Raw genomic sequence first — 26238 nt, forward strand, 5'->3', positions numbered from 1 at the left:
TCACCACCGCCGGAGCCAACACTTCGTAGATCTGGCCGCGTCCGTAAAACACCAGAATTTTTAAAAGATTATGTTTTAAAATAGTGCGGGAGAATGATGTAAACTTCTTACTTGAAACTATCAGCCATAATCTGATGTCATTGTCAATCTGGTTTGTTAGTGTCTTTGTCAATGTATCTAATGTAACCAAAACAAATTTTACTGTTAAAAGCTAAAATAGCTTATTAAAACCTAATATTCATTAAAGGTTTTCCCTTATTCCCCCAACAGCGGTACTAATCCTAATAATCAATGGGTATAAAATGCTATATATAGATTAAAAATTACATAAAAAGTGGTCAAGCTGCTCTGGACCAGCGTGGCCACATATGCTGTTACACTATTCTTATATATCTAGGCTTTTTAAGATTTTGCATATTTTAGACAGTATACATTCTGTATATAGTTGAACAAAGTTGCAAATGCAATAAGTCAATGTTCAAATTCCGTATTCACAATTATATTTGTGAATGTTTTAGCCTATCTCCACTTAAAGTCTGTAAAATAAGGATAATTGACAGCCATTAAGACCTTAGAATGAATAAACTTCGCCAATAAAATGTTGCCAATGCCAAAAAGAGCTTAATTAAAACATAACTATTAATTAAACCTTATTTTGAGAATTAGATAACAATTTGCGATTCTACAATTCTAACAGATGCATTATCTTCATTATAAATATCTTTAGTGGTCGGATTAACTTTGTTAGTATGACGTCATCATAGTGAATTGTAGACGCAGATTGTAGGTGTCGTTTTAGAATAATCTATTTGTAAACCTGGAAGAGATCGCTTGAAAATGATAAGGACGCCAGTCCTTTTTATTTATTAATGTTAATTATACTATTCATACTTGCAATGAAGTGATAAACAATAAAATAGAATAATAAGTAAACGGCGAAAGTAAATGTTTAAAAGTGAGTGGATATTGTAAAAATATATGGAGTGAGATATTGTAAAAATATCTATAAATTTAATATTATTCTGACCATGGGTTTAATTAAATTATGTATATATGTTTATTTGAACTAAGCCTTAACTATTGGTGGAAAAAGAGGAAAAAAACCATTCAGTACTTTTCCAAAATATAGTAAAGGTACATAGTACTAGACGCAACCGGGCACTGAAAATTCAATCATCTTTTTTGTATTCAACTGTTTACTAATTTCGTCTTTAACAATTCCTAGATTCGATTTTTACACTTTTATTATACGTATAAATTATAATTCATTTAGAAACCATAGAATTCGAACTCTAAAACTGAACTTGGTAGTGAAAAAAGTTAAAACCTTTTCCTGTACACTTTTGCAAAACTTTATTTAAAATATACAATTTGACTAACTTTATTTTTATTTCATATTTTATATCCACATGATATCCGCCTACAATGATTTTAGTTTTTATGAGCCATGACAGGCATGTTTTTATAAATTTCCTTTGAGATCTATTGTTCATATTATGATGAAAGCCTGGAAACTAAGAAGTTTAAAAAAAACAATGTACTAAAGGCGGAGCCGTATGTAATTGCTACACGAGTGCTCTGTTTGAAGCGTATAATAATTAGGCTACAAAGTACCTACATCGTGATAGTGTTAATAATTAACTCGTATGTTTCGTATCTCGTTGAGACATATATAAATAGTGTCCGTAGTAGTCTTAGATTTCTTTTAAAAGGGTTAGTTTTGTAACGTCTTTAACGCATGAGCAAGTTTTCATTGCGCACATAGAAGTTAAAATCTATTAGTGTTCTTAGAATCAAACGCATGACGATGTTGAGCTTATCCACAGAGCTAACACTACTGTATTCGATTATATGTATATATTATATACATAATCGAGTAATAAATTAAAGCATTGTTTATATGCTGTATACTGATATTGTTATGAATACTCATAGCACTGTGCTCAATTATTTTCATGTAGAAATATATTTTATAATGTATCGCATCATAATTAAGTAACCTACGACTAAATTTAAATGTATGTAGTTTATCTCAGTTGCATTTAAATAATAATAAATAACTTAAAGCAAAAGATTAGAAAAACTATTTCTTATTTTTATTATATTATTTTTTTGTTTTAAATAAATAATTTTCAAAAATATGATAGATGTAAAAATGCCTGCCATACTCAATGAATTTCAATCACACATTACAGGCACATGAAATCCGAAGAACAACACCATTCACCTCAAGGATGACTAGTATTTTTTGCAGTCGCCTATATATCATACAAATCAAATTCAGACCTCACTAAATATTAGTCATAAATATATCTCTAACCCACCATCTATTTCTGTTTATAAAATTAGATAGAAATTCTTTAATTCCGGCCATTGATAGCACGACATATAGCGATATCGAGCTATTGTGGCATCCTAAAGATATCCTCTGCAGGCCCAACCTATCAATGGTATCACAAAACATTCCGAGTATCCAGAAGAACTTCGACGCTTTTACCCTATTTCTTACCAGGCTCGGTTCGATCCAGAGATCATTATATTTACCGAATTCTGGAATAAAAATTTCTGCGGACTCTGCTTGAGCGGCTATATCTATGAAATACTCAACACGCACGCTATATTAACAAATGTGATAGTATTTTTATTTTTCACAAGCCTGACATAAACATTAAGATTTCCGAACCTACTTCTTCTGAAAGCAATTGTCAAATCTTAACAATCGATAACGACATCGAATACTTCGATCTCCATCCTTGCAAACATTTACAATTTTTTTCTTAAAGTTGTCTATCACGGGCTGTTTAGATAGGTACCCCAGTCAAACTCTACCTAGAAACAAAAACAAACAAATCCGCACACATCTAAGACCAGAGGTTTTGTATTCCCAACGCCAAAACGAAGAACTGTGTTTAATAAATATTTCACTACCAAATTGATTTCGAATCTACTGAGGGTTAGAGGCATGACTTTGCGGTGCCAAAAATAAACACAGACAGAGCGCACGATCATATCAACACTCATACTTAATGTCTTAATTTTTTAAACTGATTAAAACATATACCATCTGTCACGGAATAATGTTATCTAGTTACCTACAACACAGGGGGTCAGAGACTCCCTAGTGTGGAGACTAGATATATATAAATTTTGTCACAACCCTTTTATCTTAAATAAAGTTTTTACTTATTTATTTTAGTTGACTCTTGACTTTACTTTTATTTTATGATTTTTTATACATTTTAGAGTTGTGAGTCTTGATACCTAATGCATCTTATGCTTTTAATATAAAATAAATTATTTAATAAATATTTGTATTGGTACTATGAAACCACATTAAAACAATTTATTATTAATTACCACACTTATAATATCTAAAATACACTTCACACAAGTACCATATTCTTATTTCTTAGCCTAGAGACATGGTCACTAAAGTTCCAGATTATTATTGACATTTTTTGATACAAAATTTGAACATTGTGGTTAGATTTCACATTGCTATTATCCAATTGCTAACACAGCATACAAATAAAAAGATAACAAAAAATATAAATATTGGGTACAGAATTTAAGCTTAACAATTTATACTATAATAATTAGCGACATAATTTCATACAATTTAATAATAATAAAATATGGTTAACTATACAATGATTTATTATATCAATTACTTTATTATGATAAATAGCTTACAAATATAATATTAATGATTAAAATATAATATTTTAGTTAAGTAAAACCATACACTTAGAATTAATTAGTCTTAGATAGACTGCATTCTGTAGTAAAAAAAAATTGAGTTAAGGTTTAATTATAAAAATTAATTAAAATTATACATTTTTGTTATCTTTATTGTTAAAATCATTTTGATTTTGATGAGCCATGTTAGGCATGTTTTTATATAAATCAAACTGCCTTTGAGCTTTTAACCAGGCATGTTGCATGTCCATTTGATGCCTAAATAAAGCCTGGGAAATAAGTGGTTGAGACAGATAATCTGCTTGAGAACTCATAGGAGTATTAACATTTAAAGTAGGTGTGATGGGTTGTCTGATACCTGGTATTTTACCTGGTGGTACTAAAGGTTTTAATGGTTTTAATCCTGGCTTAGTCATACTTTGCAAGTCTTTATGTGATTCACTTTTTGATGCAAACATGCTGGATAATTGAGAAGTAATTCCTAAATTTGAATGGCTCTGTTCTAAAATGTTGCTTGTATGTTTTTCCTCTGCTATGACTAGTTTAGGTGATGAACTTGGTGAGCGGGTTTGAGACCTTGGTGATGGCTGCATAGAGCTACTTGACGGTTGGCTTCCTTGATAATTTGGAGATGGTACACCAGTAGATGTATTAGTGTGGGATTGATTTGCTTGCTTTATTGTATTAATTTGTTTAGGTAAGTCCTGTCTGTGATTGGTTATATTTTGAGGTATACTTGCAATGGATTTTTCTTGCTTTATTTGATTAGGGCTACTCCCTGGAGGTATTCTTAAAGGAGAGGGTGCACTTGTAGGTCTAGAAAGGGAAGGAAATATATTCTGTGCCATGGTTACTGGAGTAGACTTTGGTGGCAAATTCTGTTTTTTAGCCAGATTTGCTATTGATTGCATTGTTTCAAATGCTTTGGTTTGTTGAGGACCCAGTTGACTTTGAATAGTATGAGGCGTTGATAAGTCCAATGCAGTTGTTGACTTGATTTCACCTGAAGTAACTCCTGTAGGTCCAGCAGTCAGAGCTTTACTAGTAGAGTTGCTTAATTTATTTGCTGCACTAAATGTTTTTGGGGTTGCTGGTACAAGTTTTGGGACCTGAGATTTATTTTTTGGAACCTTATTTTTAGAATCACTTTGCAAAGATTGAAGTTGCTGCTCAAATGTCTGCTGAAAGGTTATTGGAGCTGATCCCAGATTCACAGCTTGCTTAGCTAATTTTGTGTCAGCAATGGGTTTGAGATTAGGAATGGGACCTTTAGCTGATGTTTCATTTGTTTTAAGTGGCTTTGTTTGATTTGCACTATCTGATTTGGGTAAATTTGGCTTAGAATCAAATCCCTCTGATTTGTTAATTTTTTTAAGGTCTGTATCAGGAAGTTTCTTGATTTCAATGTAATTATGGACTGGAGGGCTTGGTACTTTATGACCAGTAAGATTATTGGCATTAGCAAGATTTTTGTTGATAAGACCTTTCTTTTGCTCTGAAATAGGTAAATCTGAAGGGCTTTTCTGATCTGTTAAAGTAATTGATAAGGATGACGGTATGTTAATTTTACAAGAATCAAACAAAGATTTGAGATTATCTCCAGTATTTGGAGCACCAGATGAAGCTGATGTTTTAACTTGGGATAATATTTTACTTCTGTCAATTGTTGGATCACTGTTATTGGCTAGTAAATCCATTCGTAATTTTCCTAAATTTTGTGTTTTATTACCAACTGTATTAGGTGTACTGGGTTTTAAATCTGGTATTTTCTTTGTAACCATCTTGGGTGTATCAGGTACTTTATTACTTATTAGTGTGGGAGCCTCTGTCTTAGATAGTTGAATCTTTAAAGGAGACACAGTTTTTTGTACTGAAGTTATATGTTCAGGTTTCCGTTTGGGTGTCAAATTGACTTGACCTTCAGAAATAGCTCTCTTTTGTCCTGTTTCTGGCTGTTTATCCAATGTGATTGATTGTGAGTGATTCATCTTATTATCCCTTGATATAGCTGAAGCTAGAGAACTTGATGTGGATTGAATTGGTTTTGCTGAATCTGTTGTCTTACCCTTATCTAAAGAAACATTTAATTCAATATTTTTTACAACCTTTTCATTAGATTTACCAGATTTTGGACTTGGATTGTTTGAAGAGTGAGCTCCAGGAATTTTGGCTTTTTCTAACTCTATTTTTACTTTTTTTAATTCTGGTAAATTCATATTAGTCTGATATTTTCTTTTTAAGCTGTCCTCTACTTTAGGACTTGTAGAGAACTTTGAAATATTTTCTGTTCCTATAAAGTTTTCTGGGTTAGTTTTAGGAGGTGACTTTGCATTGCTCTTAGCTGTAAGTTCAAAAGAGTTGAGAAATTGTGATTTTTCATCCTCATCATCACTCTTTTTTGGTGGAGAACTACTCCTTTTATTCACATGTGTTTCCTCTTTGCTTTGGATTTTTTCTAACTGGTTATCTTTTTTAGCTATTTCAGCACCCTTATTGACACTGCTATCGTCTGGCATAGGACTATTAGTACCAGATGATGTCTCAGATAGGTGATCATGTAAGTGAACTGAGGCATTTTCTTGAACTGTAGTAATAGACTTTTTATCTTGAACCTGAGTACTTTTTCTGTTGACGTCAAATAGCCTGTTTCTAATAGCAACATAATCAATGATTTGATAGAAAAATCTCATAGGTTCATTACGCTTCCAATTATAAATATAAGCAATGTCCATTAATGTATAGTAGTCTGGTAATGGAACCCTTTTGTATAAGATATCAATGGCAAACTGAGTACTGTCAATATCAAACTTCATACTTAGAAATTTCTTGAGATGGCTAATATTTACAACTGCAGGACACTGTAAGTACCTTCTAGCTGTAGTTGGCAGCTGGGGCTCATTACTGTCAGATGATTTACTTGAAATGCTGTCACTATCAGTCACATCTGAATATTCTAAAGAAAAGGAAATAACATCTTCAGGACTAAAAATAATTCTTTCAGTATCTTCTCCTCGTTGCTCAGGAGTTGCAGATGCTGCTGGACCCGGTCGAGAGGCATAAAAAGTCTGACGACGTTCCATTTCTTTTTGAAAGAGCCCAGGTACTAACTTGTACACTATATCTTGGAGTGCTTTGTCTAGTTTTATATTAGGTTTCGCCGAATTAATCATCATTTCACACACAGGACAATATTTTTTTACTTGAAGATGTTTTATAATACAAGATCGACAAAATGAGTGTAAACACTCGACAATAGTCGTAGCATCAATATAATATCCGCGACACAGAGGGCATGTAATGTGTTCATTAACTTCACCCAACAGGGTTCTATGTGGAACCACAGCAGTATTGTTTTGTGCCGTCATTTTTACAACTTTTTTATCCGTCTGTTTATTAGAAGTAACCATTTTAACCATACGTTCGTTTCATTACCCAGCGTCACAAGAACTGACTTCGCACATACAAACAGTTAAGTCTTCACCATAGGAACTCGTGAAGACAGCCTCACTACTTTAATTATATAGCTTTGTATAAATAATAAATTAAATTAATGACATACAAAAATATTTAAGAAAAATATGTACACTGCTGGATATATTTATCAAATAACAAACACGACCAGTGACCACCAGTAACCACGCAGAGAAAACAGTTCCACAGAGTAGACTAGGAACATATTTACGAACACCTAATACAATGACAGCGGAACAGAAACAGAGAGAATTTTTTTTATATTATGGCAATAGTTTTGACTTGAGATAAGCTTGTTAAAAATAAAATATGTACATAAACATATTACATATTAATATTATTATTTATAAAGAAGATAATACAATAAAGGATAAAGCAAAAGGCAGGAGATCTTAGTCGGAAACGGTGAACGGTGGGGAACAAGAAAAGAAAATATGGTTGGGGTCACCAATAAATAAATAAAATCCACACTCACAAATATTACTATTAACAATACGAAAGATGAGGTGTACATACATGTCCTAAAACAGAGAATAATTCTCTTTGTTTTTGTGACTTTACAATTATATATAAAGTCTTCTTAGTTCAGCTCCCATATGTAAATTTATTTTTATTTGATATACCGAAGTCATACTCTACGCTTAGTGTGACTCTAAATCGTCCCTTTACATCTAATGACTACCGAAAAAACCTCATTACAATTCCAAACTACTGTTGGTATATAGCTAATAACGGCTGACACGATGCTTTCGACCTTTTTAAGGTAACCATTCTATATTGTCTAAAAATCTGTTTTTTCGTACCAAAATTTACGTATAGTGCTCCGTTGCTACTCTTTTTGGAATCACCCCAATCATTTCACACAAGTATACGACGTAATCAAAATTAGCTTAGAATCGATTCATAATATGCAGCTGAACGAGCAATCTTAGACTCAAGCATACCTACACATCCGTTATGGTGATTTAGGAATTCGCAAAAAATCCAGTGCTTTTATCTATCGTTCAGCAAATCTCATAAGTAAAGGGCCTCCACCACTTTAAAATTTGAAAATGCTGGTTTGACAGAAGCCATTGCTACATTCGTAGTACGCAAAATTTTTCCAGTCAATTATTTTTCACCGAAATATGTAATATTTTTATTCTAACATTTATATAAAATTTAGTACAAACCTTTAGTCATTTATAGTCATGTAGTCATTTATTTGCATTAAGGCAACACTTTTAAGCGACATTTGTTTTAAGTGCAAGCTACCTGTTTGAATTTGACATTTGATGGTTCTATTAATTTGACAACTGTGAGTCAGCTCAGCATACAAGTTACAAGGGTTTCGAGTTTCGCGCCAAAAAAGTGTAAATCACCATTGTATTTCTTCTTGTGCTCCGTATTTTAAGTAACAATAACTGACTTTCGTACACCCGTATCCTTAAATGATGAACACTTAAATAGGGATTATTGAATATATGAAATGTTAATTCATAATTAGACTTATCTAAAATATAAAGAACTAGGATACGACTGCAAGGTGCTAGGCAATTGACAAACGGCATTAATATACTACGTGTGGCAAACTATTAGGTAAGTGCATAATGTGTGCTGTTGTGTGAAAATGTTTCAAAATGTACCTAATTATATCAGGTTATAAAATAAAACTTCACAATTCTACTTGTTTATTTATAATCATGTCTTATTGGCGAAAAATACTCAATACTTTACAATTAAGAAAATATCAATTAATATAGTCATAATATATATATATATATATATATATATATATATATATATAGTAATTTAAATAATTAAAAGCTTCATTCTTTTCCTGTTGAAATGTGTGTAACTTTTACATATGTGACTATAGAAATTTAAATGGAAGTAACCAATATAAATTAGTATTTGAAGTTTTATAATTTGTAATAATCTTTGTTGCAGAATATATAATGGCTAGTGTACAGTCTGGAATTCCATTCCGACAGCGTAAAAAGACCGGTATAACAGATGTTAAAAGGAAGTCAAATTTGGAGAATGAAAATCTTACAAATATCAAACCACAAAAAAGACGCCTTTCAAAAACCTTAAAGGCGTATGACAATGGTAATACATTTTACTACTCATTTACTGGGGCTCTGGAATTACTGATGTCAGGAATATTATATAGTTACCAGATATTTAGTATACTGATTTAATATAAAACTATATATATATATATAAATATAATGATAACATTGTTCTAATGTTTTATTTAGGATTTGTAACAATTTTAATATTTGATGCATGCCATTTTACATCAAACAGTTATAAATGTGTATGCAATGTAATTATAAGGATATAGTAACGGGTAATAATTCTAGATTTTTTACTTTCAGACTGTACACCAAACAAAGTTGGCAGATTAAACAGTATTACTAATGAATTAAACCAGAGCTTTGAAGATTACACATTACTTAAGTATGTATATTGCTATATTTACTAGTATTTTTTTTATATTAATACTGTGTCCTGCTTACATTTTGCTAAGATTTTTCTTAAACTAGTTATGTCACAGTATGTTGTAACATATCACTGAAAATAAATAAATTTTAGTCCCAGTGTTCACTTACAATAATAAATTCCAGAAAGCCAATTTCACCTTTGAAGAGGTTAACTAGCCGAGAGAAAGAAATAGAATTTCTTGAGGACTTTTTGATCAATCACCTTGACAATGAGAAGTCTGCATCACTGTATATATCAGGACAGCCCGGTACTGGGAAGACAGCCTCTTTGTCATATATTTTACAATTAGACAAGGTAAGGAAATTTATATGTTGTAATTGTATCTTAAAATTGATCTTTTCTATAGATTTATATAGCCTTATGCTAACTTACTTTGTTTTCCATCCCGGTACACACAAGTGTCAAATTCCTAAAGAATAGTCCATTGGGGCATAGCTGTGACTTAAACACACAACATTAGGTTGGAGGGTTACATGTTTAAGTCACTAGGCTAACAAGGCATATACATATATATATACAAGTTTTAAAGGTTTAAACAGTGTTGCTAAAGATTCTAAGTTAAGTTTAGAGTAGAGTAAATTTTTTAAAAGTAAGTATATTTATAAGTTTGCTGCCTCTAAAACACTGTATTTCCATAATAACATATGAACACCAAACGTATTAACGAAATATATTGTAGTGATAACAGTTAAAATATTTTAAAAATATAAATTAACTTGAAGACTTCATTGACTGATAATGAAGTCTTCATCATGATATTGCTATATACAATATACATCCAAATTATAATTTGCAATTTATCAATGATAAAATGATAATTTCAGATACAGCAAGGGTTCAAACAAGTATATATAAACTGTACTATGATGAAGTCAGCTTCAAGTATTTACACACGGATATGTAGTGAACTGCATATAAACTCCTCGGGGACATCTGAGAAAGCGTGTTTGACAGCTATTGAAAAGTATTTTAACAAAAAACATAAAATGATGTAAGTATTCATTTATGTTAGACATTTTAATATATTTTATTTGATCTTAATTAACTAATATTATTCTACAATGAGTATGACAGCTACTACTAAACTGATTTCAAATAATAGTTTATAAGTGTTACTTTCATATTATATTCTTGAAAACAACGTATGAATTTCTCGTAAAACGTATAGAGTATAGACGATAGAAATTGCGCTTCTCCTGCGAAAATCGTAATAGAAACTCCTTAGTTATACAAACTTCGTAGAGGTTACATTTTATCTGTATCTAAATAAATATTGTTACAATTCCTTGGTTTTAATTCTATTAAAGAATATTTATTTAATTGTGTATACACACTACACAGATAATTGTTCAGATTTACTTTGAATTATTATGAATTTTCACATGCCGTACATTACATTTACGTAAATATATAAAAATAGTATTATAGTTCGTAATTCAAATAAACGTATATACATTTCTGTATTTTTCTATAAATATGTGTTGTCACGTAAAAGTACATTATTGTGTGAATGTTTGATTATTGTATACAGACCTTATCTTTTAAATGAGTGATTATCTTTTAGACTTGATGATTCTACATAAAATAGGTACTGAATATATTCCAGCAAAACTCGCAATTTATCTTTATTATTTACTTAAAAAATAAGTTAAAAATGGCTCTCCTATTATTTGCTGATATGTTACGTCGTAATTGTGTAATCTAATTTATAATACAAATAATAAAGCTGACTTTGTTGCAGTGTGGATTTTATAAAACAAATGATGTCCGTTTTTGAGAACATATTTTAATTAATTCCAAAATTATTATTTTTTCACAGTTTATTACACAATGTTATGAATTTTATATATCGTAAATCATAGTTGAAAGAATATTACATAGGGCAAGTTGCAACTTGAAAATAAAACAGATGGTGATAAATCATAATAAAAGATAATTATTTTTATTAATAACCACACTAAATGAAATGAAGAATTATAATACATATATAACATGCTTCGATGGGAAATTTATCATTATAATTATTTGAAAATTTCTTTACAGCCTCCTAGTACTAGACGAAATAGATCAGCTAGATAGTAAGAAGCAATCTGTATTATACACAATATTTGAGTGGCCGGCTCACGACTATGGGATAGTGCTTGTAGGTGTTGCGAATGCCCTGGACTTGACCGAGAGAACATTGCCCAGGTTACAAGCCAGGTGTTCTTTGAGGCCACAAACATTGCACTTTGCTCCGTACACAAAGGAGCAGATAATCAATATTTTCACCGAAGTCTTGGCTAGTGAGGATCGGACTAACGTGTTTTCGGGACCAGCTTTGCAGTTGTTAGCAGGTAGGCTGTAGGGACAATTATTGGAATTTTTATTGAAATTATTTCATTTAATTGGTATTTTGAATGACATTTTAATCAGACTTTTATTACTATATAGTAATTGTAACAATAGCGTAAGAAATTCGATTTTGTCGAAAAAATATGTGTGTGTACTAGTGTACACACACATATTATAAATAATCTACTATATGCAACTTTACAGAAATTGGTTAGAGAACGTTTAACAAAAGGCTTTGAACATGAATACAAATAATATAATTATTTAATTATACCTTATTACTTTACTACTAAGATTATTGTAATAGATTTATTACTATCATTATTATCGTTATTATATATTTTTGTTATTAATGGTTTCGAATCTCTTCGAATCAACCGTTGTAGGGGCAATAAACAAATGGTACGTAACGGAAAAATGTGACACGTAACCCAAAAAAGTGACATTTTTTTTTCAACGCCGATAAAGAAGTTTCACTTCAAAAATTATTATGACTGACTATGTAAAACTAAAGATCATTGTTGGCCTTATCCTGGAGGTCAATGTTCCATCGCACGGTAAAGAAAAACATCATGAAGAAACCGGCTTGCCTTAAATCCCAAAAAGTCCACCTAAAAGGAGATTGCCTTTGCCTAACATTTGCCTTTGCCTTTCAATTCATGCAATATATCCGAAACATTATTTACAGTTATTTGTTCATGTGTGAGAAAATTAAAAAAAAACTAAATTTCTAAATTATTTTGTTTTGATTACGAATAAAGTCCAAATTACCTGCTTTAAGAATGGTTCTCCACATTTTCACCAATTTTGTTTACCTATTGCGTTAACGTCTTTCCATCTTGTCTACCCCATTTGTTAAAAATTAAATACAATTAAATTATCGCGAGAAAAATTTAGCTTGTAATTTTTTTTTTTAGTGTTACGTTACGTTACTATTTTTCTCAAATTATTTATGTCTTATACATTTTATTTACCAAAAAATATTGATTATAGCTAAAATAGCAGCCGTATCTGGTGATATGAGACGAGCGTTAGACATTGGCCGACGAGTCGCAGAACTCGCCAGACGAAATAAATTTGGAGAAAGTAAATCTGTTGACGCCATGTTAAGCGATTCCACGGTTACTATTGAACTAAAGCAAGTGTTACAAGTACTCAATGATATCTATGGAGGTTCGAGTAAAATTAACACAGAGGTCGGAGACCAAATGCCAATGCAACAGAAGTTGATTCTCTGCAGCATCATCATGCTGAAGGGCAAGAGTAAGGAAATCTTGCTCGGGAAGCTACATGATGTTTATAAAAAGTGAGTGTCTTTTTAATTGTAAAACATGTTTTTTTCCGCAATTCATGACTGCGCGTGCTCATCGCAGAACTAAAGAGATCGAAAATCAGCGTTAAGTATGTCTTCCATATGTTAAAAATGAATGTTGATATACGGGAGTCATTGTTCGTTCTGTTTATTTTAAATAGAATTATAAATTTTAAATAATTGAACTTTTTTAATATATATGTATTACATGCTTGCTTACTCGAAAGTCAAACTAACAATTAATATTTCTCCTAAATGAAATAGAAACTGAAAATGAAACGAAATAGAATCAACCCCTGAGTAAATGTATATAAGAAATAACTAATCAAGAGCACAATGCCTTTAGTATACTTTTGTTATCGAAATTTCTCCTTAGATATTTACAATTAACATAACATAGTTAAAGGCCTATTTTGAGGCGAAACCTTCTTATTAAATTCTTAAAGAGAATTTTATCCCTAATAGAAATATATTATATATAATAGAAATATTTGTGTTTGTTAAGGGTGGCCACATCTCGCAACATAGCCTCATTAGATCTCAGCGAGTTGTGTAGCGCCTGTGGGTTATTGGAATCGCGCGGGGCTTTACGAATCATCGGAACTGGTGGGGCGAGATCCCGAAAACTTCGACTTAACTGGGACGAGACTGAGTTAACCGCAGCCCTCGCTGATAAACCTCTAATGGCAGCTATACTGGCGGATAAGACTCATTTCTCGTAGCGTACGCTCATTGCGTATACGTACGTTAATTACGTACTAAATCCCGAATAAAACAGTCTTATCTTTTGACTGAAGTTTTGTTTGTTTTGTAAGTGTTGTTGTAATACTTTTTTTTACAGCTCGAAATTATCGACCTACCATACAATTTTTATACATAGTGTAGTATCCGATGTATGTTCGTTTCGTTTAATTGTTCCATTAAGTTGATACTATAATAATCTATCATTAATTTACCATTACGGTGCATTTGTTTGAATATCATAAGACCATATACACAAAGATATAATAATTCGTTACATGAGGCCTGCCTACCCACGGTCTGATATTTATAATTTTAAAAATTGACAATTTAGCATTCTATTTGCAAAATAAGTTCGTTACAAATATAAAAATCATAACTAAACTAATATTTCATATTTATAATATTAGTTTAGATACATTTTTAATATTATAAAAACAATGTTACTGTAACTGACTCAAGGAGGTTCCCTTCGAAAATTTATGACATTTTACAATATGATAATAACCACATAAGCAAGTATTATAATTCCTTTGTATAAATTTGTAAGTTAAGCTAATTATATTGCAATGTGTGTGCCTTATAATGATAGTTCACTTAATTTTTTTTAAATTCGACATTATTCGACGTATTTGACGTGATTTTTGATAGTATTTATTATTTTATTATTTGACTACAATTATGAGATTTGCGCTTCATGTCTGTCAATTGTTTAACGTTATTTTTATATTTAGAGATCTGAAATGTGAAAGGATTTAGATGACGACAGTTTGCATTTAGATGAAAGTTAAGTGTTTTAATGGCTGGCTTTGATACCAAATTTAGATAGTTATGTAAGTAGATTATGTATTAACAGCATATAATTGTGTTCATTTTAATGTAAGTACTCATTTCGCTCATTTTATTAACAATCTATATTGCGTTTAAACATTTTTTTTCTGTTACTATCGACATTGACGTTTATTTTGTAGTGTGCTTGAATGTTATATTGAATTAATGAATTCTTTGAATGCAATTCTAAATTTAAAATTGTGTCAAAATTTAACATTCTCATTTCCAATTTTTACTTTGTTTCCTGATGAAATTTGTTATGTCTATAATTAATCGGCTCGAATTTATATTAATGTATTTGTTCATAAATAATTGTTGTAAATTTCTCTTGTTTGAATAATTTGTTAATTTGTATCTCTCGTATTATTTATGTTTATAATTGATTTGTCACATTTTTTGTATAATTTAATGTTTTTATGTAAATTGTGTTTCAGACATGTCAATGTCATCCTATTTTAGTTTATTTTAATGATTTATTTAGCTAAAATGTGTTCTTAAATATTTTTTGCGCATTACATTTTTTTTAAATAAACAAATGTAATTTTATTGATTTATCTTTGTTTACGTTAAGTATTTAAGGTGAGTTCAATTAAAGCTATTTTTCGCGTTTATTTTTGCAAAAAAGTGGAAAACAAATCTGACGATAAAAATACCTGGCCACAAATAATAATACCAATATTATTTTTTTAAAACTTTATTTCTACACATACAATATAAGTTACTTTATCCTATTTTGTGCATTCATGTTTTTACAGTAAATTTTGAATCAATATCAAAAATGCTTAAAATCCAAAAGTGAAATTTAACTATCGTAATAAATAAGTTAAAAATAGGGTTTAGGTTTTGTACAAAGCCGTAATGGCTCAATTATCTCATAGGCGTAGGCCGGGGTTACGCGACTTCACGAAGTTAAGCAGTTCTTCACTGTCTTCACAAACAAAAGGTTTCACGTGGTGACAGGCCACGTCGTGCCATTTGACACCGTCGTTGTAGAAGTTGTTTAAGATTGCTAAACAAGATTCGTCATTGCCCTGGAAAAGAAGTAAGTATGTTTAAAAGTTAGTCGTGTCACTAAAAAAATGAATTGAAACACCAATATCTTAAAAATTCTCTGTAAGTACCATAGATAAAAAATGTTAGTTGTTGTCACACGCGCACAAGGAATTAAAAGAAAGATGTATTGGCTTCTTTAAGGTTTTATTGTAATTAATTCAAGCGGGTATATAACAACGACAAGATTTTACTATCGTATTTATAATTATTGCCAGCCCTTAAATCTAATCTAATCTAATCTGAACCTAAATTTGATTTATTTAAGATATATTTTGTAATATATCACTTTACGCAGAGTGGTTTTGATATTTTAACTGATCTAATTATATAAAAAAACAACGCTCAATAACGTAAACTTTAACATTACCGTTTCTGGTTTGAATGTCCCCCAAAACTTAATAAATCACCAATAAGGATATGATATGGGTTCTGCACCACAGAATATTAATGCCCATTCAATCTTAAACTTACTTGTGCAGCCTCACGGTTGTCAGGTTGTTGCTGTCCATATCCGCCGGTGTAGGACCAATCTCCGGTGTTCCTTTGAGTGGTGGGTCCAATCTTTGCTCCGGAACCGGACCAGAACCAACCGTTTACATTCGGGGGCTGGAGGTCGGTACGGTCGCAACCCGCGAAGTTACATTTACGACCAGAAGTCCAAATGTACCGCACGTTGCCCGCTGCGATCCTCTGCTTTATGAATTCATTTTCCTAGGACCATAATGTATGTTAAAGTACCAATTAAGATAATAATAAAAAATAAAATAGAAACCGAAAAATGTTGACCTGCTAACTACATCTTCAATTATACTAATATTATTTAGGATGTCCAATGTCGATTAAGTCCTAGAATTCAAGAGTACAAAAAAATTATAAAATGGCCTAATTAAGCTACTATGTTATGCCTAGACGTTAAAGGTTTGTCCGTCATAATTACCAATGTTATAGATTCATAAACTATAGACACTAAAGGCATCTATTTGACCCATTATATCTACTGGGTAAATGTGAAATCAGTTACAAGTGATTTGTGGAAGTCCACCTCCGTCGTATGTTTCCGGCTTAAGTAAAACGGTCGAGGTATGTATGCCATGTGCCACTTGTCTGCGCCTTATGAGTAGGTATGTCAAGTATCGCAGCCGGCCATTGCACCCCTTTCACGGACGCTTCCACGCTCTAAAAACCGATCAATCTATTGCATTGTATTTGTATGCATCGGACCTGACAACTAGGTACATCTACTACTACGTATTTCGCTTATGCCTGCATAAACATACATAGGATCGAAATAAAACAAAATCGCTAAGCTAAGATGGACAAACTATAGAAACCAGCCCAATTCTTCAACCCTTTTCTGTTTATATTATATTTATGTGAATATATCTAGTAATTGTATTCACAAACGTGCTTCCTTATAGGAAAATACATTAACAATGGTATTACGTACATTGACACCAGGGTAACCGCGACAGGAAATGTTTAGAGAAAATTTACTACTTATCTATGCTGTTTTCTTTATTTGCCTATTACGTAGGTGATAAGCAATTAAATTGTTACGCATCTATACTTCTCTGAGAAAGCTTCCATGGAACAATAATCTAGGCTATAGTCGTCTCTGTAGCACGCACTTTGTCTAATCGTCAATGCGTGCGCCACAAAAACGTTTAAACCAAAAATATACCGTGAATTGTAAAAGCAAAGATAATCTGCGGGAGATGGCAAGTTGCCCATGTTACCTTTCTTCGTTCACAATCCAGCAGTCGTACAACCAAAAATAAAAAATAAAATTTTTAAATAGTACGAATAAAATACAATAACTTGTAATTGTATCGACGTATACAGGTCCTATCTATTTGAAAGTTTGAGTTAAGTGAAAAAAAAATTAGCGTTTAAGATTTATTTAGCAAGAATTTAGTTTTGTACCTTTTATGAATTATTTTACTACTAAATCATTGCAGTCATACTAATAAGCATTATGTTACGCAAAAGTATCAATACTGATTGCCATTGGTATATGCATACTGCAATCAAAATTAATTTTCATGTTGGTATGTTTCAGTTTCGTAACGACCAATTGCGATTGCCTAATGTTACTATAGAAATCAATTTGATAGTCGAGAAAGTGAACATCACGATTCACGACTGGAGTGACCCTATGATGTAAACTGGCTAAATACAGTAACTCTGAGGTCATCTCACAATTATTCGATAGGGTTACCATATCATTTTTCAGCCGACAAAACAAAATTTTACAATTTATACGTTAGGTATTTAAAATGTTATAAGTCAGACCATTTATGTAAAACATTCCAAATCTTTTAATTAGTTTTTAAAGAGACTATGATATGTTCTATACTACTCTGAAAAAGCTATTTCTCCATGAATCGAACCCGGTTTAACATCAGGCCGCGGTGTGCTTAAATTAGTGTAGCGGTTCATAAACTAATTCTAGGTCAAAATTGAATGTATGTTTTTATTTATTTTATAATGCGTTAGAAAATATTTATTTTAAATGTTAAGTAAATTGTGGGAAGTGTTATTTATCGTATACAATATACAAAAAAAATATTCAATCACTAAGAAAAATAGCAATTCAAATAAACATCTAAAATAACCAACACTAATACGTTGAACTAAAATTATATTTTATGAAAAACTGTATTTTACTTATAATACAATTCACTGCAATACGCCAACTGCTACTTTTTATTGAACAGTTAAAGTATACGTAGAAAAAATGATTACCTGAGGGGTCTCCAGTGAGACGGCGTCCATACAGTGACGACGGCAGATGTTCCTGGCGTCTAACCAGTCCACTTCCAAATTGCGGGTGGGTGCGTGTTCCCAACTGAAGAAGTATGAATGAAGAACTCCACGACCGTCCCTGTATGTTGAGTGGCGAACCCCTAAACATTTAAAGTTATCTTAGTCTTAATTTAAGTTATTATTGTAAATATTTGATTTACAGACACGTAAGTTTGGTAAGAATCGTAGTTAAGTCGTTTTAAGGACATACCATAACATAATTTATAACTCCAGTAAAGTCAAGCTAAAGCTTTTTCATACCACACCTATACGCTTAGAAAAGCAGGTGCCAGTTCATAAAACGTATTTACTATACAAACGCGGTCACAAGATGTTTCGTAACTAGAAAGTAACGTTATGACCTTTCTCAATGCTTCGTACAGAATATGACTTTTTGCAAATAACTTTCGTTGTAATATTTGGACTTGTACCGGAAATGTGGTAAACATTTGTGCTTTATGTAATAGTGAATGGTTGAATTTTAGTGATTCACGTAATTATTAGCATAAATATTATTATGTCATTAATGTCAATTCAACGACCCGACATTTTTCTACAAATGATTTGGTGATATATCACTTAAAATAAGAATCGTATGTCGCTAATGTCATTTTATTCTTAAAATAAAAATGTGTCTTCATTCCCTATCCAAGACGAAATGTCAAATCTAGAGTAATGTTTGCTATTAGGATATAGAAGAAAGTTTATTTTTAGAAAAATATCAATTAATTGCTACCTAGGAGTAAACTTTAAGCATGTAAAAACACTATAAAATGTCTAATTACAAAAAAAACATCTATTTTTTAAACAGACGTTTGGTTAATGTGCGTAAAATAAACATTAACTCGTATCTCTTAATATTCATTACACGTGCAAAACTTGACTAAAAATTAGGCATTATCAAATTACACACAAATCCAAATGAGCGTATCAAGTGGAATATATAAAATATGAAAGGATTTGTGATCTGGTTAAGCAAGTTTTTTATACATAATCAAAGTCATAATAAATCAGAATGAATTTTAAACATATATACAGATTATACGTTAAATAGATTTTACGGTACATAGAATGGCGTAGACTCGGCAACTTTATCAGTGTGTATAATTTTATGTTGCAGATTTTTTTTAATATAATTCAATCAATAGGACCGACACACAATATATATCCTATTCTTATGTAGGTTCGCGTAAAAGGAAAAATAAGAACACATCTTACAAAGGAACTTCTTCCAAGTTTCGTATATTCTCGTCCATGTCATTTTGATGCCCTAAATTGGAGGAGGAGAAATTAAAATATAGAAAACTAGTGGCACTGCAGAATAGTGCCTTCAGAATTTTTCTCTTATAAATACTTATAATACTACATTTAATTACAAAGTACAGAAACGGTTATTAAGGATTTTATCATGATTCAGGTAACTACAACAGCGAAAAGTTAAAGGAAGTTCAATGTGATTATAATTTAGTTTTCTTAGTGAAAGTTAGAATATGCTTTTTAGTAAGAAATTTTAGTCGTCAATTTTCGGTGCCGTCTGGAAAGTGAGATCTGAGAACGAACAGTCGGCATGAAACTCAGTAGTAGCCTCTCTAACCTGTATCGATAGTATATTTTAAGGTTACAATACTTTTGAACAATGATGTTTTGTTAGTATTGTAAATAAATGATGTTCAATTGTCCGTACACTCCTATACAACTCGGTATCGCCCATAGCACGTATTGCTGACATCGCGTTGCAACATTCATAAGTCCTCTTGTGGGAATATTCATACAATACATTTTGTCACAACCGTATTTAATATAAATGGGTTAGCGGGTTAAAACTGACATGTGTTAGATATATAGGCTCCTAAACATGAGGTTGTGCGTTCGAAACTCGGTTGCGAATGTATTTTTCTATAAAAGACAGTTTATTTAATAAAGTAAAACATAGGAAACCATCAACAAATGAAAATTGAAATTAAAACAAATGCCTCAAACTTCTAAAGCAACAATCCAGGGTTGTAGTGTCACTAGATGAATATAATATATTAAGCCAGTATAGTTTTATGGCTAACGCACATGCTGTAAAAACTATGGCATCGATGTGGGAGCAACAATTATATACATTTTTATGTAATGATTTTAGGTAGGCAGAGACAATACGACACAGAAATGTGTCTGCCCCATACCCCTTTGTGGGTAAATGGGATTTACAATAACTGTTTATTATTAATAATAATATATTTTAACTTATATATTTATTGCTGTTCTAAATTCAAATCCTAGTTCTCAACGCTCTTGACCAATAGGCTAGTTATAAAGGACGCGAAGACAAAGCTTCATAATATGGTCGGATGATTTCGTCACGTCAGGGCACTCAACTTAATTTTTCTAGTTTAAGAGGGGAATAGATTTGGAAGTCATAAGGACTGAGAATGATGCCTGCTTTTAAAAAAAGATATTATTATTTTAGAAGACTACAATACGATCATTTTGAAATTTGTATTTTTTAAACACGTTATAAGATAGTGAAACCCGCGTACATAATAAACAAAAAATGATATTATATGTTTTACTATTCTACGTACGCAATTAAAAATATTTATATTGTTATATGTAATACAATCTAAAATCCAGCCAGTTAAACGATAAATTGCAAAGTGACATTGAATAGACTTTCCATGCGGGCTTTTCTTAACTAATGTTATTGTAATTACGTAATAAATATTGATTAAATGCTTAACCACACTGGCCCTAGTTAAGTTGGTTACAGTTAATGAATAATCCACGTTGCAGATTTTTTTTTAAAATACAGTTTATGTAGAAATGCCACCACTAATTATTTTTTGTGTGCAAAATCCCATAAATATATATAGTCTAATTATATCAGTTTTAACAGATTAAGTTAAATACTAGTCGCACGTTTTGATTAAGAAAATTGATAATTATTCGTTTGTATAAAAAAAATCGTTACGATAGAAGCGTTAATACGTATCAATTGTTTGGTTATCTTTGATCGCTTTAGATCAATTTACACCTAAGTAATAAACATTTCCTATTGCAGACAAAACGAACTTGACCTATATATGCTTGAATGTACGAATGACTCAAAATAATTAGCGACGTTAGTGCCATCACTTCGCATTAGGTACAGCAATTAGACTACAAGGTGAGCCACCAGTCACCACATCTAAGCGAGTCTTGTGCAAGAAACATACTCGTGACCGTTGCACATCTCTGAAAGGCTGCTGAAATCTAATGACCTCTGTATCAAGTCACGATTATCTTGCTCTAATTATTGTTTCACTAACTAGTAACAAATATTGGCCAAAACAACTGTACCTACCTGTAAATGTACCTTTCATACAGGGTTGTAGGTTAAACCCTATACCAAAGTGATTTGATTTTTGTAATAATTATGACTAGTCACAGTATCCTGTACAAGTGTTGCGTATGAATTCGTAATTTTTACATGTTGACGATTACCAGATTTTCAATTCTCTAATTTAGACAAGAATTTTATAGTATAATTAAACTTTGCTTAGTTCGGGGGAATTATAGTTTTTAGTCACTAAATAAAGTAATTATTGATGCCGTAAAATACGTACTAAAATTAATATTTAAATCAACTTTACTTTTACTTTTTAAGTATTCACATAATATTTTATTTAAGTTATTTGGTTTTTTATTATAAATATTATTTTTCTTTTCTTTCTTTTCGCTTGGATAGTAAAAGACATAATTCCGGTTATTACGCTTTTGTATGCAGTTTGTGCACATACTCTTGTTTCTATTGATCATCATATTAACATCTCCGGTAAATCATTTCTTGAGTATTTGACGATTTTATATGGATACCCGATTTCATGTTGTTTTTTATTCCTTTTATTTAGATACTTATTTTTTAATTTATGTAATGTTAATTATAGTTCATTATAATTAAAACATAAACTAATTGTGTTGCGCAAACTGTTAAACTGAATTATTAAACCTTAAGACACAAGATTACTTTTAATTCATAAATAACTTTACAACATGCCTTTTAGAGAATATATAAACAGCGTAGAAACAAAATACGTACTATTAGCACAACTCCGTGGGTCAGGAAGCGCCAATCTTCTTTGTGCTTCTGCAACGCAAAACACTACCAGCAGCGCCGCTGCAGCCAAACAGGTGTGTCGGCTCATCTGTAAAATGAAATTTATTAGCGTTTTAATGATAATATTTATCACCAAGAGCCCATCTTATTTAGAGTTATGATATTATTATCAGTTTCAGGGTCTCCCTGGAGTGTGAACAGGTTCGCGTTTTGTAACTAATTTTAAGTTTACTAATTAAATCAGAAACGGTAACTTTACTAATATGAACACAAATGTCACACTTATATGTTAACTAAATTTATTAATAATTATTTAAATTTTGCGTACGTGACCCCCCTGATTAGAATGCTAAATCTCCTCTTGATATCGTATCACATGCCTACAGACTGACAGAAAAAAATAGTTCATAAATTATTTACGGTAATACTTTTAAAAGATTATTTAAATTTGACGGATTGACCGTTAGTAATCAAACGGTTTTTAATCCGTTACAACTGTTTTTTCGTTTGGCATTAAGTCATGCACAATATAGCGTAATAAGTCATTATTTATCAAGTCGATTCAGAGGAAACTAACTTTAACTGGTAATTTCATAATACCTGAATCTCACGGTGATAACATCGCACTAATTAGGTATCGTAAGTGGATAGTACATATACTCTTATTATATATATTTTATGGGTCTTAGTGACATGATTTTGAATTTCCTTTAAAACCTGCCATCATTCAGTTGTATAAATATGATGAAATAGGACATGCATCTTTTGTTCATTCGATCGGAAGTGTATCAAGGAAAGTAGTGAACTGCCGTTTTTGAGGTAACCTAATGAGTTCACTTTCTTTTAGTTATGCAGGTAGCATAGCTTGAGGACAATCGATACGTGAGATGAATTTATTTTGTTGTTTGTATTTGTGAAAGCAAAACTCGCCTCTCTGACCTCCTTGCGTGAAAAGGTGCTCGCGCGAGAAATCGACAATTTGGTACGCATTTTATGAGACGGAAAGCTAGCATCCGAAGTTGTTCTAAGTATATTTTTTTGTAATTAATATAACATTTTTATTTATTTTATTTTTACATTAATTCAATTGTACAAAAAAAATATCAATAATTTTTGGAACGTTACAGTGCTTAGACATTCATCAAATCCGGGTTTGTCAAGACGAATATATACCTACTTAAAAATATTATATTTAATTTATTTAGCCAATTTTAAAATAATACCACAGCAAACCTTAAAAATTATACACAAACGAGCGTTAATTCTGAGCACTGATATTATTTTATAACTGGCAAGTTCGCACTATTTGGCAATCCACGGTACCTTTCGTATTATTGAAGCTTTTGATGAACTTGCGCGTACGCGGTACGCAGTGTGCGTTGAACGGCGATATCACAACAACTGACGCAGGCACTGCGGTTCTCTCTAATTAAGTCTCCGACATTCATTCACTTTCACTTCCAATATGATGATGAGAGAAGATCCGACTCTTCGTCCCTCCCCTTCGAAACATAATGAGTACCTGTAATTGCAGAGACCTTCTAGAGGTCGTAGCCGGATATGAACATGAATTTACATAATCCGGTCACACATGAGTTATTATGTGATCAGGTGTACGACGCTTTGTTTCCCTCTGGCTGTTTGGTAATATAAGAAGCTCGATGTGCTACTTCCTACTTTTTAGTCTAATGGCTTAATGTTTAACGTTAGGTATTTGTGGGACTTCTCGATGAAGCTAGCTTTCCGTTCTATTCACATTTTAATCGTTTAAAATGGTATGTATTTATATTATAGTATTAAAGACATAAGTGATAAAAACCAGAGTGCTTATTCTGCAAAATATTATTTCTTAAAAGTGACGAAATAAACATCATGTGAAAATAATTCGTAACATATGCATTGTAATTGAAGTCAAATTAATATTATTAATATTATAGCTATTAAATTTTTATTCAAGAAATTAAATAGAAATTTCCATCATTTTCAGATATATCTACAATTTAATATAAGTGATAATAACCACCTTGATAATTAATAATTATCGCGTTTAAAAACAAAGCCAGACAAAGATCATGTCAGAAATCAGTGTCTCCGTATTCTCAAAGACATTTAACTTACGTCTTTGGTATTCGTCAATATAATTTTTTTCTTTTTCCATGAAACATTTGCGTCATTGTCTCTCTCGCTATCTATTTATATCATGTACCACTTCTATTCGTAAAAACATTCGATCCCGTCGTCCATCTCTGGAGCTTCTTCCATGACCAAATTTACTTATTTAATTATTAATAATCTTACAGCTATTATAAAACAAAATACTTCAAGACAATACAGAAAGCCAAAACAGATTACATAGATAAATATACTTAGTTTGGCCATAAATATTGTTACAATTGAAAATTAACAAAATATTAAATTTGAATCGGTCATTTTTATATCATTGTTCATTGGGTTTTCACATTTTGGCGCCAAAAACATTGTACAATATTTTGCGATATTAAAATGGAGTATGGAGATAAAGAGAATCAAATTGCTGTGATTACATGACACAAGGTAGGTATGGAGCCAAATACAATTTTTAAAACTCGATTTGTGTGTGAATGTGTGTGTATTACTAGATACAACGAGACCTCCTCTGTTTGTGACAGAAAAAGATCTAGCCGTCCACGTAGTGTTCGTACGAAAAAGGTGGTTAAAGCAGTAAGGGAAAGAATTCGAAGAAAAGCGAAAGTAAAAGATTTTATTTCGGGAGGTAATAAAACAACACACCATTGTTACCTAGAACCATGTCGCGTATTTTAAAATATGACTTAGGACTTGTAGCCTATAAAAGACTTACTAGTAAATTCTTAATTGATATTTTAGAAATGAATAGGGTAGGTAAACCGAAACAACTACTGAAGCGGTACGCAAAGGGAGGACACAGATTTTTTTGTTTACAGATGAGATTTTTGTTACAATTGAGCAACATTTAAACGAACAATATGACCGTATTTATGCTCAAAGCTCTAAGGAAGCTTTACAAGTAGTCGACACAGTGCACCGTCGGCACTATCCGATTTCTGTGATGGTTTGGTGGGTATTAGCTATGAAGGAGTGTGTTCCAGCAAGACTCGGCGCCAGCTCGGTCTACGCAATCTTGGTTGGAAACGAACGTTTTGGACTTCTTCAGAGCTTGAAGAAGACTTGTCGTCGTCTAGTCCCGATCCTTATCCGTTGAATTATGATTTATGGTCAGTTTTAGAGAGTACGGCTTGCTCTAAAATAAAAATTCCATGGAAAGAGTGTGTGCTTCTATAGATATCTCAACGTCTAAAGGATTGTATTGCAGCCCATGAAGACCACTTCGAATAAGCTTTTTATATTTTAAATTGTTTATATTTATGTATGAAACTAATACACTGTAAAAGTAATAAATGTT

General features: G+C 31.4%; 3 protein-coding genes across 4 annotated transcripts; 1 reads left to right on the plus strand and 2 right to left on the minus strand.

Moving 5' to 3' along the window:
• Window positions 1–3712: 3712 nt before the first annotated feature.
• Window positions 3713–7348, minus strand: LOC123711606 (polycomb group protein Psc-like). The gene has a single exon (XM_045664227.1). It carries the CDS (start codon window positions 7113–7115, stop codon window positions 3831–3833), a length of 3285 nt encoding a protein of 1094 aa, XP_045520183.1. The 5' UTR covers window positions 7116–7348; the 3' UTR covers window positions 3713–3830.
• A 1128-nt stretch (window positions 7349–8476) lies between these two features.
• On the plus strand, window positions 8477–15152 carry LOC123711609 (cell division control protein 6 homolog). 2 transcript variants are annotated; one of them, XM_045664231.1, is made up of 8 exons: window positions 8477–8748; window positions 9100–9261; window positions 9534–9615; window positions 9783–9954; window positions 10485–10651; window positions 11704–11996; window positions 12988–13300; window positions 13812–15152. In XM_045664231.1, the coding sequence occupies exons 2-8, from the start codon at window positions 9108–9110 to the stop codon at window positions 14026–14028; spliced, it is 1398 nt and encodes a 465-aa protein (XP_045520187.1). In that variant the 5' UTR covers window positions 8477–8748; window positions 9100–9107; the 3' UTR covers window positions 14029–15152. The 2 variants fall into 2 exon arrangements, with proteins under 2 accessions (XP_045520187.1, XP_045520186.1); XM_045664230.1 differs by lacking the exon at window positions 8477–8748 and adding an exon at window positions 8768–8808.
• Window positions 15153–15556: 404 nt separating this feature from the next.
• On the minus strand, window positions 15557–24257 carry LOC123711611. The gene is made up of 5 exons (XM_045664233.1): window positions 24141–24257; window positions 22800–22905; window positions 18677–18837; window positions 16403–16642; window positions 15557–15909 (listed from the first exon to the last, which is right to left on the minus strand). The coding sequence occupies exons 2-5, from the start codon at window positions 22903–22905 to the stop codon at window positions 15751–15753; spliced, it is 666 nt and encodes a 221-aa protein (XP_045520189.1). The 5' UTR covers window positions 24141–24257; the 3' UTR covers window positions 15557–15750.
• Window positions 24258–26238: the final 1981 nt, after the last annotated feature.

The sequence above is a fragment of the Pieris brassicae genome, chromosome 7 (assembly GCF_905147105.1).
Source record: "Pieris brassicae chromosome 7, ilPieBrab1.1, whole genome shotgun sequence".
Taxonomy (NCBI): Eukaryota; Metazoa; Arthropoda; class Insecta; order Lepidoptera; family Pieridae; genus Pieris; species Pieris brassicae.

Bases quoted from the DNA above. Each gene is read 5' to 3' on its own strand.
- LOC123711611 (XM_045664233.1), bottom strand. From the start codon at position 22,905: ATGAGCCGACACACCTGTTTGGCTGCAGCGGCGCTGCTGGTAGTGTTT. The intron at 18,838-22,799 runs GTACGTATTTTG...TTAAATGTTTAG, and splicing joins CCCACGGAGTTGTGCTAATA to GGGTTCGCCACTCAACATAC. The intron at 15,910-16,402 runs GTAAGTTTAAGA...CTTCTTTTCCAG, and splicing joins ACAACCGTGAGGCTGCACAA to GGCAATGACGAATCTTGTTT.
- LOC123711606 (XM_045664227.1), bottom strand. From the start codon at position 7,115: ATGGTTAAAATGGTTACTTCTAATAAACAGACGGATAAAAAAGTTGTA.
- LOC123711609 (XM_045664230.1), top strand. The intron at 9,616-9,782 runs GTATGTATATTG...AATAAATTCCAG, and splicing joins GAAGATTACACATTACTTAA to AAAGCCAATTTCACCTTTGA. The intron at 13,301-13,811 runs GTGAGTGTCTTT...GTGTTTGTTAAG, and splicing joins CTACATGATGTTTATAAAAA to GGTGGCCACATCTCGCAACA.